The 21,450-nt window shown below is 41.5% G+C and overlaps 2 protein-coding genes across 11 annotated transcripts in view; one reads left to right on the top strand and one right to left on the bottom strand.

Annotated features, from left to right (window-relative positions):
* LOC128880432 (dual specificity protein phosphatase 10) overlaps positions 1-13,503 on the top strand; it is a 71,033-nt gene extending 57,530 nt beyond the window's left edge. The window contains exons 6-7 of the mRNA XM_054130516.1: positions 5,470-5,862; positions 10,308-13,503. Of these exons, the coding sequence (XP_053986491.1) occupies positions 5,470-5,862; positions 10,308-10,621 (707 nt within the window). The 3' untranslated portion in view covers positions 10,622-13,503. The remainder of the gene's footprint in view (positions 1-5,469; positions 5,863-10,307) is intronic.
* A 245-nt stretch (positions 13,504-13,748) lies between these two features.
* Positions 13,749-19,308, bottom strand: LOC128880433 (PRKC apoptosis WT1 regulator protein-like). 10 transcript variants are annotated; one of them, XM_054130517.1, is made up of 10 exons: positions 18,948-19,289; positions 18,718-18,827; positions 18,477-18,625; positions 18,273-18,396; positions 17,895-18,021; positions 17,238-17,345; positions 17,003-17,043; positions 16,839-16,883; positions 16,315-16,471; positions 13,749-15,750 (listed from the first exon to the last, which is right to left on the bottom strand). In XM_054130517.1, the coding sequence occupies exons 2-10, from the start codon at positions 18,732-18,734 to the stop codon at positions 15,565-15,567; spliced, it is 954 nt and encodes a 317-aa protein (XP_053986492.1). In that variant the 5' UTR covers positions 18,735-18,827; positions 18,948-19,289; the 3' UTR covers positions 13,749-15,564. The 10 variants fall into 10 exon arrangements, with proteins under 10 accessions (XP_053986492.1, XP_053986493.1, XP_053986495.1 ...); XM_054130518.1 differs by having other exon boundaries at positions 18,718-18,788; XM_054130520.1 differs by having other exon boundaries at positions 18,727-18,788.
* Between the last annotated feature and the right edge of the window lie 2,142 nt (positions 19,309-21,450).

Raw genomic sequence — 21,450 nt, 5'->3', positions numbered from 1 at the left:
TTCCGTGGTCTCGTTAGCCGCGTTGCTGGACCGAGATGCGACTTGAGTTTTTTGTCGTCCCCGAAGCGTAGCGATCCGCGCTTTTTCGCTAACGTTTTAGTCGAACGATGATCTGGTTCCTCGTTTTCCGTTGAGCAATTCAAAACCGTCTGGAAAGAGCTACGTCCCACTGAATGGAACGCTGAACAATGCGAGAAATCTCTGGTATCTTTGAGCGTTTCTTGTTACTCAGGTACCCAGGGTTTAGATGTTTCTGCGTGGTGTTGAGTTCGAGATTAAGATAGCCTCGTCATAGGATCTCTCAGACATATCCCACGTTTCACATCGTAAAGACTACTTTGTACCTTCATGTATGATGTCGATACCAGCATATGCTTCGTTTCCTTTTGTCGAGCCTCGCTCGACGTACGACCGCAACGGGTCAATGATATCGTTCCAAGTCTAATAGGGAGAAATACAAACGTTTGGTCTAGAATGTTATACGGTATACAGTGGGTGTAGAAAGTATTCGTATACCGATCAATTTCCAAAGAAACTGTGTAACATTGTAATTTATTAACTTATTTTTTATAAACAATAACATTCTACGTACTCTCGGAAATGTCTAAAATAGATAGATTACAAAACAAATAGCTATTCATGTAAGTTGCGAAATTAACAAGTATTCGGGCAACTGTTTAAAAGTACTTTACTGGAAATTTGATGTTTTCTAAATTCGCACGGAGCAATAAACTAATGTATTTACGTTACAAACTCTGCTGTAAATGGTTCGTCATAAGAATCGTCCAAATACTTGTTGCTTCTATACTTTCACCCACTTTTCGCATCTTTCTGTTAATTTCACAAATTATATTAACTAGTAAATGTTGTTTGGACTATATCTATCTTAGAGACTTCCGAGTATATGTAAAATATCATTGATTACAAAAAAAGAAGTTAAGAAACTACAATTTCACGCAAAAGTTTTTTGGGAAATTGATCGGTGTACGAATACATTCTACACCCACTGTGTGTTATACTTCGTTACTTTTTATACCACATACCACATTCCATCGAGTCAATTAATATATTTCAAAAGAATTCTAAAAAGGATAAAAAAAAGTATATAGTGGTATTACCAATAATGGAATCTGTAGTACAGATGTAAGCAGGAATTCCCAACCTTTGACCTCTTATTTTAAAAATACATAACCATATTCAATCGTTACCATGCCTATGAATTTCGTACACGACTCCTGTCATCCTCTGCAAAATTTATTGAAATCAACGTCTGGCACCCCCCCCCTGCACTTTTTATCTTCATCTTTATTTAACACCCCTTGGCCACATGCCATCAACAGCCGCGGGTTAATCACACCTCGCTACTGGTTACCTGTTCCATTTGGCCGCCTAATTCACGACGTCAGTCGACAACTATTATGGTCAAAGGTATTTCTGAAACGTCTGGACGCGGTGACGGGAGAATACGTAGTTGGACGAGGCACGCGGGTAAATACAATCTCCTCGCGATGACTCAGACTTTGGTATCTCGAATTTTAGGCGTAACGCGTCCTCGATGACTCGTTCTTTGTTAATCTACGGAATGGTGGAATTTACGGATTCCTTATCCCAAGGGTGGTTGCGCTTAAATGCCTCGACGCGCTGTTAATCGGGCTCCCGTTTTATGCATTAAATCACACCGTGTAGATAACCCCTTATCCGTCGCGAACGAGAAAAATTCTTTCGCTGCGTCTCGTATGATAGCTTTGATTATGGGTTCCCCGTGAAGTACCAGCAAAGAGATAGGGCACGTCGTTAAAACTGCAGGATCATCCATCGTCTTGTTGTATACATTTTCGATAGCTTACGAAGCATAACTTGTTTTGATTTAAACGTGTGGTCTCTTATTACAAAAGTTCAAAATCAAACATGTACCGATCGCTACTTAACCGCCCTATTTAGAGAGAATCTACAGCTCACTCTATCTCCCGTTCCTCCAAGTGTCAATATCAAAGTTGAATTTATGGAAAACTTTACCGATCGTGGGTACGCGAAATTATTCTTTAACGCCCAGTAGGGTAATTTTGTTAGTGTCGATAAATGCCGTTATTGGTATCTTATGTCGATAAGTTCTATCGCCTGTCTCAACATTCGAAGAATCTTGCGATAGTTGCATTTTTCTTTAATCAATCGTTGAATTAAATTTAAGTCGACCAATTTACTGGGAATTGAGCACCGAGTTACGATGTATCAGTCGAAAGATCAGTGTTCGACTAAATGTAGATGGTGTACAGCTGTGCATGGTCGCTGCAAAGTGGAATGTGGGTCGCTTCATTTGGGTCATTATATCAATCAAGTTATTCGAGGTTCGTTGCTCTCGTTTCGCAGGTGTCGCGAAAATTGTCTACCCTTATTGCTGTATTAACCTAAACTGCCTGTACTTTATCATCAGTTATCGGATGAAACAAATGTCTTGCAATTTCTTCGTTATCGACAATTCAAGTTAGTTACTAGATTTTCTCAATATGGCGTCAACGCTCATCTCTGTTTCCATTAAAACAACCGTTAGAAATCACGAGACGTTAAATAACCGTATCGTATCAATTGAGATTGAAAGTCGTGCTCAAGAGGTTAAGATCTTTTACAAAGCAGTCGCAATGAAAATCAGGCCAATGCCCTGCGAGGGCACACGCGTACCCCTTTTCTTAATAATTGCGACCTATTAAGCCTAATTACCGTTTGCCGGTCGACAGGAGTATGCATCGGGTATCGCAATGTTTAAACGTGAACTTGTGACATCGCAATGTATCATATACCATGGGGGAACCGTATTTCGCTATGGCCTGACCGTGCTACAATAGAACGCCCACGACAAAGTTGCGATTTCCCTCTGAACCAGTCCTAGGCGTAGGATGATACCCCTATCGATAGGCGGCGCGATTGCGCCACTTTGTTAGGGATATGTAGATCTTAATACCGACTGATTTTACAACGTTGGCAAACCTGTACAGCGACCGTTATGCGTGCAATTGGAAAACGTCGTACATATTTCGTGTTTGTCGACGAAAAAATACATTGGAAAGCAGCTAAAAAGAGCGTGATAAAATGGTATGTAAAGAAAATACGTTGGCTATTTATGAGGGCTATGAGGAAATAATTAAAAACATTTGCTTTATTTTGACACTTTGGTGAAGAGTTGTTGATCTTCCTAGGTTAATAGAATATGTGTACAGGTACTTGTACGAAGTCATCTTTATTTAAATTCCTTATTAGGAAAGAAGTTGTTGGTTATAATGAAGTAATATTTTTCTTCCTAATGTGTACCAATTAACTGAAAACTATCTTTATCGAACGTTATCAGTAGGTACTCGCCCTGAAAGCTAAACGGCCATCCGTGTAGGACAGGAGGTTACACGAGGTCTTCGTCGATAGTTGCTACTCACTCGACACGTCCTGTTCGAAATTTACGATTTCCGGCAAAACCACGAGAGTAGGTCATGGAATTGCATTACATCTACTTACACGGAATTGTCGATAGCAGGTAATCATCCGTTTAGACTTCAATGCTGGCTATAAAACCAGGGACCATGATTATTCACGGAAAGAGGCGTGACATTTACGATCGCTGACCCATGGGTGAATAGAACTCTAGTTAGAACTGTTAACTTTCAAAGCTTAGAACCTTACAGCTTATTGTTAGGTCTTCAAAGATTGGATCCTCAAAGTTTGAATCTTCAAAGCTTGAGCCCTCAAAGCTTTTTACTTTCACGTTGATACAGAACAGTTCTGTAGACACAAAATTCGGTTCTATCCAAAAGCATTGAGTGAGCAACCTGTGATGAGCAAGTATGTACATAGATTGTTTAAGTTACACAACCCAAAATCCTATATACTGAAACGTTACTTGAATTCCGTTAGGATTCGTAATTAATAAATTGAGGTGGTTAAGTCGAATAGGGACGCGTGTTGCCGTTGGGTGTATTAAATAGAAGTAACGTGACGGATCGAATCGAATCCGGAAGGAGGAGGGCCTGCCCTCTCCCCTAACCGAAAGGAAGTTTCGTTGCGGCGACTGCGGAATAATCATCGGCCGCGACAGCAGCCACAGGGTTGGCGGCCGTGCGGCGCGACGGCAGGGGGCGAATAGAGTGACTCATCGTTGAGCCAGGCCAGGCCTCACGAGCTGCAGGTCAGGAGAGGAAGACACTTTTAGCCCACATTTCTTCCTTGCCCTCCCTCCCACCCCACGCACTCGGTGTTCCTTTATTTTTACCCCAAGCCGTTTATTCGCGGGTTCTCCATTTCCTCTCTCGCTTCCTCTTTCTCGAAGCTTTTCCTCGTGTCTTTCCTGTCTCGTCGACGATGACTCGTTGCTTAACGTAACGCATTCGTTTACCAATTTTAGATTTTTCGGTGCATTCTTCCATACCCTCCCCGACAGAGGGGGTCTCTCTCACGTTTCTTAAGACTGGAAGACTTTCAAGGATCAAGATTCACATAGCAGCTTCGATGGGGCTTCGAAAACCGCAAAGAACACACCTAGAGTGCCAAGATTCCAAATTCTTATAGGGCGTGCCTCAATATATCGTATATCCTTCAGAGGGGGTGTAGAGTTTCTCTTGTTTCTATTGGCGAGAAGTACATGTTTGAGCATTGCACGCGGAAGTATGGTGAATCTGCCACGCGATAGGCCAGGTTTATTAGCCGCTCGTTTCTTGAGAAATCGTTGCGTACACAATTCCAGGTCGTGATTCTGCCTGGTGGGGAGTCAATCGACTCATTGTATTCCTCGAGGAACACGGAAAGGGAACGGCATGTCTATCCGTCTTGGTCTTTGTTTCCCGTCTTCGACTTTATTTGCGCAGCGTTTCTGCGGCCGTCTTTTAAGTTTCGCAAAATCGAGTAAACAGAGAGTCATCGCGGCCGCTTTCGATGAGTCTGGCAGAGCAAACAATGGAATTACGGTAGAATACCGTTAACGGGTTCATTGCCTGGATTGGTCACTGCAAGCGAAACACTTGCAAGCTACGTGGCCATCTGAATTTGCCAGGTTGAGAGCGTAGTGATTGGATTAGAGGAACTTTTATTTTCTCATCTGTGTTCAGGAATGCATTTTATTAGCCATTTAGTTCTAATTCCTCTTACAGAGCTTGTATGTTGAAAGCTTGGAATTTCAAGCCTTGAGATCTTCAAAGCTTGAATCTTGAAAGCTTAGTCCCAAAGGGTTCCACTGATAATCCTATGCAAGGTGCGCCCGTAAACCATAGCGTCGCCCCGATTTTTCCACAGTCCAGAAGTTATGTTAGCAATCGGTAGCTAGCACCTGCGCGGTCAGGGTATCGGTGCTTTACCAGTAATTCGATACTTGGCACGATCAGTTCCCACGACCGGTAGCAGTTCGAGCCGACCTGGTTAGTCGCCCTAGCACCCTAAAATCCAACCGAATTGTTTCTCATTCTAACGGACACGTTCGTCTGTTTCGTTTTCCAGGTGGACACAAAGAGTTCCACAGGCGGCACAGGGACCTCTGCGAGGACACGCTTCTCCCAGCGGGCGGAGCTGGCCCGTCGACGGTTAGCGGTTGCCCGAGCCCTGGACCAGGTTGTCCAATGTTGAGCTTGTCGGGGCCACCGACTCCCCAACCTGCAGACATCGACAGTCACCCCGCGTCCCGGGTTTTACCTTTCCTGTACCTTGGTAATGGCAAAGACGCGGCTGATCTGCAACTCCTTCGCGCGTTAGGCGCCACCAGAGTCCTTAACGTCACTTCGCAGCTGCCCGGATATCACGAGGAGAGGGGTATTACCTACAGGCAGATCCCTGCCTCGGATTCCGGGCACCAAAACCTCAAACAGTACTTCGAGGAGGCCTTCGACTTCATCGGTGAGTGGTTTACTAAGACACCGTCCTTTAACACGTTTTGTTGTCCCTTGCTCCGCACTTGGGGGACAGGACCTACCACCTTAGCAATAGTTCCTTGATAACAACCATTCACTATTCCAGATCCGTATCTAACCATAGTCACGTCTATGTCATCCCTGACACCTAGTCATTTAAATAGAACAGTTCCTCGTGAAACGTGTCCGGGTCCTCAACGTTGGCATGCAGCTGCAAGAGCACGTTACCGTTAGTCAACCCGGCGGTTGATGAATTGGATGTCAAGAGAAGCGTTTGAATAGTTGGCGAGATGAAACGCGAGACGCGTTTAATAATGCACGCTGACATTGAACGAGCGAGCGTGGTCGATCCATTGAGGCTTGCAAACCTGTTGCGCGCGTGATTCGACGAAAATAGGAGGACGTGTATAGTTGTTCGGGTAAATTGGTCTAATTGCATTGACGGTGCGAAGTATCAGGAGGTTACGGAGGACATTCGCGGAGGCTGCGTTTAATTCACCGTGAGAGAGATCGTATAGGGCGAGCGAGCTCACAAAGTCGCACGTTGGCCTCTGTCGATGAGTAATTCTTTCGGCTGACTGGGTGTGTCCCCGGGCAATGATCGTCGTTGCTGTTCTCGTCTGCTGCGCTGTAAGCTTCTCCGTTTCGTTCACGGTTCATAGTTCCGACGTATAGTTGCTGGAACGAACATAGCTACTTAAATTCACCATTTGCAGTTCCAAATACATTTTCTTCCGTATCACAGCTTTCTGTTGGCTGAAGATTGTCATACCTCGAAGTCTTCAACATCTTGGGCCATTCAGGATCTTCTATAGTTCTTTCAAAAGGATCTTCTTATACAACACGTACACTGTTAGCTACAAAAGTAGAGATTGCAATGTTTGTAACGCGAGGTCCCATGGTAGCCATGGTCTTCTTAGGCTGTGCCAAACGCAGCAACTTCCTAACGGGCTGAATTTAAGGCGCCCCTCTTATTTCCCCTCATGGGAACCAAGGACGAGGCCCTTTGTGACTCGCGGCGGTTAAACTTTCCATCCCGTCTGGGAGCTTGTTCAGGAGTATAGAGAGGTTCCCATACGAGATGTGCTCACTTGTTATCAGAAAGGTGATATTAGATTTTCATAGCAATCCCAATAGAAACGATGAAAGTAGACGGAAAATCGAGGAAGGTTCCGCAGTTGAACAATTTAGTAGCTACTTTCAACAAAATTGTATAGAATAGGTTGAACTTGTTCTTAAGAGCCCCCCTTTCACCCAAGTACAATCCCTTAAAACTGCCACGTTCGCGATGACTACCTCCTTTGTACGGCAAAGAGTTGGGAACAAGTTCCTGCGCGGAACAGCTGAAGGTAGGACCTCGAGGGGTGAAGTCAGCGTTGCTTTGTTTGGCCACGGGAGACGTCTTAACGGTCAACGCTCCAAGGTGCCCTTCGTTTCACGCAACAGTCCCTACGGTGTCGGGACGGTTGGCCAGGTACAGCATTCCACCAGTTGCGCATTCGGTAGAGCTCTCCCTGTGTGCACGCATGGGCAGACACGTAAACGACTCTCTCGTCTCGCGTTACGCACACGTCTACGTGGGTACAGAATGCGGTGCAATAAACACACGACTGACACGGACGAGGAGAGCGCAGCCCAGGCACTGGGGCACCGCGAAGAAGGGGATTCACTGGTGTGCATTCGCTGATCGGTGGTTCGCTCGCGCGCGTGACTCATGGTTTCATGAATGGAAGCCTTTCGTCTTCTAGTCCTCGCGCGGTGAATGGTCCACCGGAAACGGCTGGTTACACCCTGTTTCCGTTACACCAAACTGCGTCGTGCAACGCCACCGACGAGGGAGGGAAAAAAAAAAGAAACGGGCGAACGCGTTGCGTCGACGAGCCGTCATCCGAGGATCCTCTACCGCAAACGGGCAGCTGTGTGCTCCTCGAATCCCATTGCCCTACTGTCTTCATGGTGCATTCACTTGGGACAGGAAAATATACGTTGCAATTGTGTTATTCGTTAGAGAGCATTAGAAAAATACTCGATGTAACTCTAAGACAATGTCAAAAAGAGCAAATGTTATTTATATAATCGTTTCCACTGTTTCGCCGTCCCTTGTTCGCCACTCGAGTCAAGTGTTTACAGACCGGAGGTCAAAAGCTCAGCCCAACCAACTCGTTTGATAAATATCAGTTCAATTCCATGGCGTTTGATCGCGCAATTGCGCAGCGAGTCGTAATAGCCTCACGTGTTCCCAGAACATGAATCTCCCGTTTTAATTTTAACATTTCAAGGAACGGAGGGCCCCCAAGGGAGATAAAACAAACAGCGTCCAGGCAACAAGTACGTCCGATTTCCCGGAACACGATATCGTTTTCGGGATCGCGACAGGTGTCGTAGCTTTCCATCATTGTGTACACATGCGCCTTCTGTTACCAAAATATATCTCTGCACACTCTGTGCGGCCCGTTGCTCACTGTGACTCACACCCTCTCCCATCCTCTTTTCTGTAGTAACATTTGTCCACTTTTGTTCGTACTTCTTGACTCATTCGATTGTTATAATTATTTCGATATTGTAGTTTGTAAGACACTTGACAGGAGCTCTGGGTTCTTCTATTATGTTCTCGATTCTAATTAGCAAGCTTACGTGTGATCAACTGCATTCTGGTGAACAATTTAGTAGCTACTTGAATATTCCACTTAATAAAACAACCTCTAGGCGTTCTGATTTGATGCAACCTTTAATTATAGAGGTAGGGAGAGACGAAATAAGTCTATATTGGATCATAGTTTGAGTTGTAGGAAGTGGAGAGTTAAACGTCGCCTCCGTTAACGTCTTCGATCCGGTTTCTCATGTGTTCATCCGTCGTTTCATCTATAATGATCATGCCCCCCAGATCCCCAATTTTTCTCTCACCATTTCATCCTCCCTTATGGGTTTCCTTCTCCCCAATTTTTCCCGTCTCTGTCTGGCCATTCGTCAGCCGTGACTCATAGCAGATGCCGGCTCGCAGTATCGTTTAGGGGCCGATGCACCACACCGTATCGCCTCGACCAACGCTTACCTAAACTACTTCGATTACGCGACCCTCGATGCATGAGCCAGATAAGATTCGTTGCGCTTCCTATCTTAGTTTGGCGATTTATTAGCGATTAATCGACACTTGGGGAACGGCACCTGGGTGTATTCTTCAGTGTCAAAGCTTGTAACCCTTCCTTCCATTAGATAATCTGGGTACATATATTTCATTGTTGTAGATTTGGAGGCTGCAACTTGGTCATCTGCTTGAAAACAACCTGACAGACTATCTCAATCTTATAATCTCTTATTGGTTTAAAGTTATATGTTATGTATTTTAGTGTTGGTCCTACTTGACCTTATTTCTGACCTAGTTACTTTTATACTCCAGTAATGTATGAATAAAACAAACAATAACTCAGGTTGTAAATAAGCCTGGACGTCAGGAATTATTTTCAAACACTATTTATATACTCCAGTTTACTTGAAAGCAGGGAGTATTAACTATATGTCTAAGCTTCCTTTTTTTTCTTCATCTTCTACTCTTCTAATAGAATTTTCCCAATGTCTAGATTCGAGTCAAGTCCCTTCGCTTGTTACGCTTTCGAAACCTAACCTCCGAGGAATTCTTCCGCAAAAAGCCGCGTTTGCCGAGTCCTTTTTTTCGCTCGCCGCCGCCTCGAGGTTCCGCGTGTATGTGCACGTGCACTTGCAGCGGCTCTCATGCTCTCTCCGGCACGTAGTAGGACGTTACATAGGATACGGGCGCGCGGCGCCGTGACTCATTGGCGATACGATAGCGTCCCCCATGTTACGTAACCGAATCGCCTGTTTGGGTTACCGCGACTGGTTTGTTTGACCGTTTATAACGCGATCTCGCGTCATCCGAACGGGTTGCACGCCCTACCAGAGAGCATTGTGTTCGCCCATTCCTGTAAATCACCTCCTAGAAATTCCGGATGACGTAGACACCAGACATACGTCGATGACCCTCGTCCCTGAACCCATTTCAATCTGACCTACGAATTTCATATCGCATGAAACGGGTTACTTCCACTTCGTGGAATCCTATTTTACAGCTTTCTGTCGCTTACAAGTACCGTGTATAATGTATCTGAGAGTAACAGTAAAATAAGTAATCGACCTTTCTTTTTGGTATCAATTTAAGACCAAAGAAATGAACATTTCATTATATTTCTGTGAAAGTAATGTTAATGAATTGGCGAGGTTCTCTTGATGAAAATGAGTCCAAACATGACCTACTTTTAAGCTATCTTTAAGTAGACCATATTCTGAGCACGTCTAAAAGACAGAGTTGCGAGGAATTCAAAGTAGACCTAATTGGGTCGTGTTTGTTCACTGATAACAACTAAAAGTCTCCTATTTTCGTCATTGTACTAATAAAGGAACCTTTTTCTTTTGCAGAGGAAGCCCGAAAAGCCGGAAGCAGCGTACTGGTTCACTGTCAGGCGGGAGTGTCGCGCAGCGCGACGATTGCTATCGCGTACATAATGCGGCACAAAGGTTTGTCGATGGTGGAGGCGTACAAGTTGGTGAAGAACGCGCGGCCTATCATCAGTCCGAACTTGAACTTCATGGGCCAGCTACTCGAGCTAGAGCAGGGGCTGAGGGCGTCGGGCGGTGTGGCCCCGGCGCCTGAAGAGCCAAAGAGCTGTCATCAATGTCGCTGGTCGCACCAGCAGAACAGCGAAGAGGTGACGTCCGGATGCAGCGTGTGAGGACCGCCTCCGGATACGTTGGGCCTCGGTTGTCGCACCCTGGGCCCTGCCAGATGAAAACTACTGTACACATATCCTGCATATCCGCGTGGATCGAACTCGTATTCCCTGTTTCTCCCGCGGAAGAAGAACTCGGATTACCTTGCTACACGTGCCTTGGCGATCGCCCCCAGATACCGGGAAAGGCTGATTTTACGGAAACAGTATATTTCTTATTCACCGGATAACTTATTTGAGTGGAAGGGAAGATGAGAGGAAGCCTCGATCGGCAGGACTGCACGGAAAAAGAGACAAATAATGCGCGCGACGTCCATCTTGCGGAGGATCGTCAAACCTGCCTGGATCCCTACACGCTGTCCCTCGTTGCGGGCAACATGCACGTGCCACGTCGCGAATTATTTATTTCGTCGGAGAGAGAGAGACTTGGTGCAATCGTCGTTAAAAGGTGTACTTATGCGACAGTGTTCCGCAGCATCTTGGTACAATTGTCTGAGACACACGCGCTCTTCCTCATCTCCCATAAAAGGAAACTTACCTTTTATTTTATCTCGCAAGCTTAGCGAGAACATTCGATTTTACTATGTTTAGTTCGGAAAGATTTCTACTCCTTAGAAACGTTTCACCCTCTATTGCATTTGCCTAATTGGAAACTTAATCAAAATCTTACAGATTTAGGCATTGATTACTTCATGGACCTATAAATAATTATGCGATAGAGGGTTAGCGTCCTGCAAAGTGAAAGCATCGACTTAAGAGATCTTCCTGCAACAGCATACAAAGCAGAACTGAAAGAGTAGAGATTCCTGGGACCTCATCCCTTAGCCAAGTCGATTCCTTCACTTGCTAGACCATAGAATGACAATTTTATTTGTTTCAATATCTCCCCTCCCCCCCTCCCCGTTTCGTTTTTGCTTTTTATTATTTTAATCGCTCCTCAAAAGAGATCTAACCCTATTCCGAGGAGTCTTAGAAGTACCTTGTCAGGGACACTGTTTGGAAACGCTGTTGCGCACAAAGACATTGCGAGAACGAGTCTTTGTACGTTCGGAGTGACTGCACCCCAGGTATAAAGCCAGTTTGCCAGCGGGGGACGCGTGTACGTGGAATGAAAACGGTTGAATGCATGTCAATTGAGATCAATAATACCTATGTTTGCGTTTTTTGCCTTTGCCTATTTGTATCTGTATTCGTATATTACATTACTTGATAGCGAAGTGGTTTATATTTGATAAATAATATATCGTTAACCGGAATTTAACTTAACCACAAGCGCTCCGTAGCATTTAAGGATCTGGTTGAGATCCAACCATCGTGATCTAGTCGTTTGTTGGGATGTAATGTTTACTGTAAGGTGCGAAAGAGAGAGTAAATGCCCCCCGCCAATTAATTTAGACTGTAACAACGTCGTCGACAACTCGAGGGATAACGGATACGATTTTAGAACGAACACATACGATGCCAAAACAGGAATTTTTTAGTTTCAAATTCAGACGAACTATGAGTGAAGTTCGCCGCAATGACCAAAAATTGTTGTCCATCGTCGAGAACACGTACCTAGCATTGTAATCGCTTTTATTTTTGTCGATCACGAGTCATCCTCGTTGATTAACGTGAACGAAACGAAAAACAAGACGTAAAATCCACGTTGAACGTTGAAATACCTCGAGCTACGGCCTACAACACACAGGGGACGTTGATTTAAGAAATAATGTAACACGTGCGAATACTGTTACGACACGACAATCGCCGCTGTTAATCAAACCGAGCAGCTGTTCAAAAAAGCAGAACAACAAGAGAAGTTCGTTTTTAACCGATATGCCTTTCTACGTTAGAGACTCAACTGTTGACAATAAATGCTTGACAAGCGAGAAAGAGAGAGCTGTAGTGCGTGAAGATGAGAAAACGAGTAATAATAGCATACGAGACACAGAGCAAGTTCCTTCAAATTCTCTAATTTTCTCGAGAAACGATAAAGAAAAACGGTACATATCAAAGAGATGTCGCCTTTATTTTCTCTCTTTTATGAATCACGGAGGTGATACGCGGTCGCCGATGGGTGGAGCGAGTCGCGACACCTCCGTGGACATTGTAAAAAGTGTAGCGAATAGCGTTGTAAATATACATGTATTATGTCGCGGAGCAAAGACGCTGGCGATGACGAAGAGAGACTCGCGATAGAGATGAAAGATCGGTAGCACCATATGAAAACAAAGAGAGAGCGAGAAAGGTAACCAGAGAGCCACGCGAGCGCGTAGTACCTGTGGCATCGTGAGAATGTAAATGACGTGTATGTAGCGTTTACTGGATTGTGGGAGAACTTTAACAATAAAATTATACGTGTAGACCTGCGATAAATAGTTGGGGTAGCGATAACTGGCTGTTCGGACGTGATCCCGTGACTAGGACTAGCAAAGCAGAGCCTTAAAACGGTTAAACAGCGAACGCGTTGTATATCATTGCACTGTAAGAGTTACTGGGAAGGTTTACTAGTTGGGATAGAGTCAGTTGGACGCTCAAGGCCATCGAATGCTTTTCTGGTTCTGTTTTGCATCGACCCTAGATCTCGAGACGATAACGATTTGTCGTAGATTGACGTATCCCTTTATTGCTGGTGTCTTTCTGCGTCGGTATGCACATGTTGAGATTCAACTGCTAACGATCCAGTTGCGCGCGCGAGAGCACGCACCCACACATCGGCTGGGATGGAAACGAGCACCGAACCGATCGACTCGTGGAAACGCTCACGTACGATCGGATCCTATCGATTTTCATTTTAAATGTACAGTTAAATATAACGTGTAACGTATGCATACGCGCGAGGACAAGTATTGTATCATATCAAAATTTATTTAGTTATTTTATGAATAAAAATATAAATCGCACGCTTCTTGCGGTCGATTCCTTGCGTTTCACGAACGATGACTTTCCGTATATATGTTTTTCTTACATTTAAAAGGATTCTTGCGCCACGGATCGGGAAATTGTCGTTTGGAATTTTTTTTAGGGAAAAATACGCGACACGTTGAACTGAAACTTTTCGTGATGATTAATACACTTACGGATACAGTACATGAATTATGTCATGCAATTCGCTTTGAGAAAAAGGTCAGAAACATAAAAGATACGATTATTAAGAAAATGTTTATTTAGACAGAAAATATCGAATTTTGAATATAATAAAGTTTCCAAATTCTCGCGATGGAATCGGGTGGGATCTCCTTAGACCGAGCAATATCTCTTATATCGATACGCTTTGTTTCCCATTCAGGAGGAATTAAACTCGATACAAGAAAAACCAAGTTGGTCGCGGATGGCGGCTGCGTAAATCGTGCACGCGGTCAAATAATAAACGAGACACGTGTTTGTATGTCTTTTGTGTTTCCTTTTTTTTTTCAACGTAATTCATTATTTTCTTCGAACTCATTAATTGAGGAATAAAAATATGATTGTGCATACGATGAAGTACGTAAATACAAATTCGATCTGTTGCTTTCTCTCTATTCTGCTCGCTCACATGCACAATGCACTCTCGCACACCTCAGTCTCCTGCTTTCTAAATGTATACATACGTATATACGCTTCGCTGTAAGTAAGTATTAGGTTGCAGCGGTATATATATATAACTAATAGTAGATAGGGGTCAATGTCGAAGTTTCTGCTTTCTCTACGTGACGCACCCCTTCGTTACGTTTCGCTCTGTTCACGACTCCATGCATGAAAGATGTTCCTTGTTTTCAATTTAATTAAATGCATCGCGATCGCCACGAAATTGCTTGGTTTGTGCCTATCTATGTACACGAATCGCCTTCAATTACACTGTTTGTTTATCTTTACGCCAATACGAGGTGGACGAAATCTATTATCGAAATGAAATTTTGCCCATCTCTGGAACATGACGAAGCGAAGAACTCCGCGAGTAGAAAACTAACGCAGAAGATCTAACATTAGATCCAACATTAGCGATAGAGGGAGTATAAAACACGCTGTTCGAACACTACGACATTCAGAGGGTCTTACAATCGCGTCGAGGATAAATTCGTCAATATTTACGAATCTCGTTCACTCATTTGACTGACAATGACATAACAAACTGGAGCACCTCTTCTACTGTTAAGCTGTTACATTGCAAAAAAACATATTTGCCTCGACTTATCGCGCAAGATTAGATACCAACGATATGAAGACGCGAAATAAAATTTTTCTTGTCGCTACCAGCGTTGGGCATTAATTGACTAATTTCATTGAACTAATCGACGATTGACGATTACAGTAATCGTTATTTGCTGAAACTCATCGTTGATCAAATTAATGATTAATCGTCGATTTCCGTTTCAAAATGATTTCCTTACATAAGACGATGATACAGTGCTTTAAAAGTGAAATATCGGGAAAAAGATAGTTTTAAAAATTGGCATGCAATGACCAGACTACATCATAAAAACCGTACCACAGTTCGCGAAAGTTTTATATTTCAGATTAAATAGAAATAAATAACATCTACGTTATTAGTCATCATAGGTCAATAATTGTAATTTTAATTAAAATTTGCCCAACACTGGCTCCTACGTAATTGGACTTGTACAACTAAAGCTCTATAAGTGAAGCGGATAAACGATCGATTACCTTCAAACTCGTGAGACGAGATCTACTGCTTATTACAAAAACATTATACAGAGGAATTGAAAACGGACTGTAGCATTACTGTGTAACTTACCCTAATTCTCTTGCAGCCTGGCTTATCAATTAATCATCTTTCTTCTGTGTTATGTTTTTTCGTTTAAAATCGCTTCGCTATTTCTCTCTTGGCTATTATTAACAAGTACATTCACGATTAATATAAACTATTGTTATATATAGCTTTTCGATCCACTAATCCAATGATTTCTAGAATCGATCGTAGGATTGATACGTAGCGTCGGGTTGTGTCCTTGCGAGAAGGAAAGCTAATTACTGGCAAGAGCCGCCATTGCGCGAATCAACGCGGCATTTTCCTCCCGTAGTCGCTCGCGTTCCATGGCCATTTCGTGTTTCTGTTGCAACAGACGGGCCTCGAGAGCCATGATCTTATGATCACGATCCTCGAGGAGCGACAGTAGCCTCCTGTTCTCCTCCTGCGTTCGCTCGATCAACTGAAATTTAAAAAAAAAAAACGATATTATAGCTTATGAAATTTGTATTTTAAATTGATTAACTACAGCGAAGGACGAAAAATGATTTATAAGACTATGGTTATTGGTAAGTTATGTTGCTCACTGTAGCTAACATACACGTTATTACCCATCGAAGATTAATTCGATCAATGACTGCTGGCGAATAACGATTACTTCAATCGTTATGAGCACTTAACCTCATTTCTTTCTCATTGATTTAACATTACGAATTATTTAGGATACAGTATAATTAAACTCGCAGACATTTGATGACGTCGTAACAAGTAATTCGTTATTCTCAAACATTAATCATTTAAGACCTTGTTAAAAGATACTTCCTTCTTTGAAAAATCGAAGTCTCTGGCTTGAACTACGTTATTATTTGCAGGGAAATGATGAGAAAAGATCAATCTTGTATAAATGTCAGGTCCCTGTAAGTATGAGACCTGACTAGAATAACTCAACTACTCTATCCTAAAGCCTTGTTACTACTACACCAGATGTGATTAAATATTTTCTTTATAGAAAATACTAAGAAAATACTTCGTGTGGATTGTCTCCCGTGGGCGTAGGCAGTCTAGGCCTGCTGCCAGTATTCACAGACGTCTGCGGCTCGTGATTTCCGTGATCGGATTGATTCACGCTGTCAGACTGATTCAGGGAGTCGAATTCCTCGTCGTCTGCTTCCAAGTCGGAATGGCTAAAATTAAATTGGCGTTTTTCGTCTATTAGCAATCGCGTGTCACTCTGTTGGTCCAAACTGCCTATATAATATCATATTAGGCACGACCCTCAATATAAACGATCCTAATGTTCCGCAACGTCTACCGATGTTTGTTCCTCGAATGAACTATTTTAGCGTAATACGATGAGGCACACGTTTACTATGTGATCGAACGAGAAATACAATTCTTATCGATTCGAGATCGCCGTGTAGAAAATGTATAACAAAGGACTTACGTACTTGTTACAATACGCAGGCTCATATTTAAAAGAATCTACTAGCTCTACCGTACTTCGTACAGGTCGTGCCTAATTGTACTTTCGTCACGTACAGTAGCACTTACCAACTGTGCCTAATTATACATGACCTGTAGGAAGTACGGTAATGCCTAAAAAGCAGTAGCAGTTTATTACAAGTAACTACTAAATTTCACTAAAGCTCTATATATTTATATATAATATATGTATATAAGTTTACTACCGTAGTCGATATTATAGTGTTTTATACCTTTTAATTCGCCTTTGTGTAAACATTTTTGCTGTCCGTTCCTGAAACACGCGTAGTTTCACATACATACATAATTTCTGATACAAGAAACTTTGATGGACTTTTTGAACCGCCTGAACGGTAATAATAGATAAAAAAAAAATATATATATATATATATATTTATGTACATATATGTAAACAAAAAATATATATACTATATATATGTACATATTGGTATTATCATACGAACTTACTTCTAGGAGTTCATGATCAAGGAACTCATTGTGATGTGTGTTGTGTTTAGTTTCAAGACAAGTGCCACTAAGCTCTTCCTCATCTTCTCCTGTACTACCTCCTGTACTCTGCAGAATTAAGTGGCTAACGAAATTACATTGCGGAGTAACAACGGAATTGCACACAAAAACTTGTTACCAATATCCATAACACTCGTGTCTAAACGCGTTATACATATTTTTTTTTTTATCGTTATCGCGAGAAAGCGTTCTCTAAGTGCAACTCTACTTTGTTAGACATTCCGTGTGTGTTGCGTTTCTAGCATGACTTTCTATAGAAATACGTTCGCTCAAGACAATTTCGATACAAATTGGAAACACCAAAAAAAAAAAAAAAAAAAAGAAAAAAAGAAAATACACTCGATACAAATTCCGTCACTGAAATGCTCATTTCAGATCGTTCAAAATAATTGCTTAAATTATTATTATTACAATGAATAGAAAGAAAGAAAAATAGAATATCTCTAAAATTCGTCATGCAAGATACAAAGACGACTAAGATTCTCATATCAAACGAGCATCAATGCAATCAAAGGATCCTTTCTTAGAATCTGAGAAAGTGCTGCGAAGAGTCGTTAAGATATTGGGACCTTAAGATGACTGCAAACAGTGACAAACCTCCGTCGATGGCAAATGTACCACTCCTGTGCTTCGTCTCTTTTCCCTAAGCTTTCGTCTATCCCGCTGCTGCTTCCCCTTGTTTATATGCGTTGGCCTGTGCAAACAGGATACGACACTAAAGACACTAGAACCAGACCCAGAAAGTGTTAGCAACGTGTGCAACATCTGTGCTGGTTCTATTTCATGGCAGGAGCTCTTGAAGTTAATCCTTGGATGACGGCACAGGATACATCAAGGATAGACGTCTCATTATTATTATTTCATTGAGTTTGATCATGTTACTTTAAATACAACAAAATTGTGTGGTCATCCAAGGTTCAACAACCAACATCTTTGGGCATTTCTTAAGCAGGCAACTGCAAGAAAATTACTCACCGGCCAGTCACCCGTTTGTCCTGCTTTCTCATTATCGGTTTGTTTTGCGCGTTCTCATGATCAGGCACGTTGTTAGAGCTCATATCGCATACTTCCTGAGCCTCCTCTACGTTTGATGCATTCTCTGCAAGCAGAGCAATTTGCATTCCAAGTAACAATTCAACAGAAATGATTAAATTAACAGATAGGTAAGTATCGAATTACTTTGAAAACCTATGGAAGAGGTGTCCCCTGGTCTGGGTGGTCCAACACGTGCTCGTGCTGTCCTGATCCTGGACCTCCTGGATGTCAGTTTAAAATCATTGTCAAAGTCCTCCTGGCTGACGGAGCTAGACGCCATGCCGGTTATGTCGCTGCGAAACAAAGCTTGCAAGGTAAATATCGCTTATTATTAATTAAGGATTCGTACAAATAAGTGCAAAAGAAAGTAAACATGGGCTCTTACAAAAAATACCTGGACATCTGAACAAAGGGGTAGGTGATGACGTGCGATATCTGTGGCGGACCAGCACAAAACTTGGAGGCCAAAAAGCAAGTGCTTGATTAGGTTTTTGTCTAAAGGAAAAGTCACAAAAGCATGAACCGCTTTTAGCTACGGGCGAGTGCGTGCGCAACAGACGATAACACAACTTCAAGATAAAAAGAGGTAGCAGCAATTCCTAGGCTCTTAGTCACCTGTCGAGGTGAATGGTCTTCACCCAATTCCACTGCCAATATCGTGACTCACTATCAACCTATGTGCGACTGACAGCTGTCAACCATTGAACATCCATAAACACGTATGGTCCGCAACGATTATATAGTTTAGAGATAGATGGGCATATCGATCGTCCATGTACCTTGTTTAAAGCTTGATGCACAGGATAACGTTTAGGAAAATACATTATATGCGATACACAGGTGTAATGTAGTTTCCACCTGTATTATGTAGCGATTTTAGATATGTTACGTAAATTCATCATGCGTGTTACATTTCTTATTCTAATGCTTTAGTAACGTATCAAATATTTATGAGATTTCATTTACTTCCGATTTTTAAAGTATTCTGGAAAGTTTAAGCAGGAACAATTAAAGATATAAGGAAATATTAGGATAGATAACCTATTGCATTTATTTTAATGTAGGGTTATATCTATTCTATTATTCTATCTTCTATATTTATAGTATATAAAATAAATAATCATGTAGCTCATTATTAATATTAGTAATATTAATAAACATATTGATAATTTATATACAAAGAAGTTCTCAAATAAGCCTATTATTGAAATGCATAATTGTTTATGCTTTTCAAACCCATAAGCGCATTAACGGGGTGACTTTCAGTATAGCCATCTAGCGGTGAGACAGGTGAACTAATTTTGGATATGGAAAGATTAAACTACCATTATATACGCTTAAATGGCTCACAATCGCTAAAATTCAAAGAATTGTAATTAAACTAATAGTTTAGTACCCCTAACACGGAGTAATACAATGTTAATTTGCAAAAAAAATTAAATAAATAAAGGTTTCTAAAGTCGGTAATTCGATACTAGTAACGCCATCTAGCGGCAAGGCGCCCAAGTTTGTAGTAGAAATAGTTCACACTGTTCTCGCTAGATGGCGCCACCGAGTCATTTATTAATTCTTTTTTTTATATTACACAAATGCATAATTAACAACATTCTTTGCATTATAGTACTACAAAATAGTAACGCAAATACCAAATGTATCATTTTAATACATACATTAATTAATTTAGCAATAATTATCGACCCTATAGTCATTGGCGCTATCTAGCGGAAACAGTAGGAACTAGTTTTACTACAAACTTGGGCGTTTTGCCACCGATGGCGCCACTAAGACTAAAAAAATATTTTTAAAAATTATAAATTTAACATATTTACACATTTTATTGCTTTACACACTTATTATTTAATTATATTTCAAGTTAATTATAAGGAAAATGAGATATTAAGGAGTTAATAACTGTCATATATACATACCTTTGAAAAATTAGTACAGCCTGTTCACCGCTAGATGGCGATACCAATTTTGTGTCCATGAACTATATAAAAATTATTAAAATGAGAAAATTCGGACCGCAAAAGGTTGAATCAACTAAATAAAATAAAATAAATAAGAGGTCAAATAAATAAACAACGTGACTAATAGACATAATCACTCATGTGCACCCAAAGCATTGGTGCAGTCAAATTTTAATTCGTATAATATGAAATGTTTGTTAAATTATTGGGATACATCTATAATTTGAACATATTTGCATTCTCAAATTAATAGATAACGTAATAAAAATTATATAATTCAATAGAATCTCTAAGTTATCAGGTTTGGTCTCGTGAAATACTTGGTTGCTGCCAGAACTGGTGACTTTCTTCTAGAGAACAAAAATTAACATTCTCCAATGTACATCGTAAAAATCTCGTCTGTATAAATGTACGTAATGTTAGATATAGTAACAAATTATTAGAATCGTGGACGAAAAATTTGCATATTCCTCACGTTAAAGAGTGCCTCTCATGCTCTATGTTTTAGTTTTTATAGCCTTGTTTACTGTCACGATACACGCGACCGGTTAGTGGATACCAAATTATAATTTCTAATCGGTATCCTTGTTTGTCGTTAAGCGTACTTGCTGTATTAAAAAGAAAAACCAGAAAACATACAGATAACACCCAACAAATCCTCACACCATCCACATGCGGGACTCGTGATAAGTCACACGATATCAAATTTACGTTAACAATACATTATTTACAAAATATGTGCGTATTAATCTTCAAGGGCAAACGCAAAATTTAGAGGGAAATTAAAGATTGAGAGAAATTAAACACGAAAGAGATTGATTAGAAAAATCATATCTATAGAAACAAAAATTAAAATGCTATTAGAGATTATGTCACGAATGGAATTGTTTGCTTCCCATTTTTATCTTACGTCGAAATAAATGAATGTAATGGAACAATTGCATTTTGTTTTTAATGTACATGTTTTTCCCACTTAAAAAGTCCTGAATTCGATTTGAACGTTATATTCAGAGAACCTCGTAGGAGCTGATCCTCCATGTAAATCAGGAGATAGGTGTATATCAACCTTGAAGGTTTTTTGTATCGTACAGCACTGCGCTCTATCGAAAAGCGAGCGCTGATTGGTCGCACGAGCCCAGACAAGAATG

This window comes from Hylaeus volcanicus, chromosome 7, assembly GCF_026283585.1.
Source record: "Hylaeus volcanicus isolate JK05 chromosome 7, UHH_iyHylVolc1.0_haploid, whole genome shotgun sequence".
Classification (NCBI taxonomy): Eukaryota; Metazoa; Arthropoda; class Insecta; order Hymenoptera; family Colletidae; genus Hylaeus; species Hylaeus volcanicus.
The sequence above is the reverse complement of the archived record's forward strand: the minus strand, read 5'-3'. Positions and strand labels throughout refer to the sequence as shown.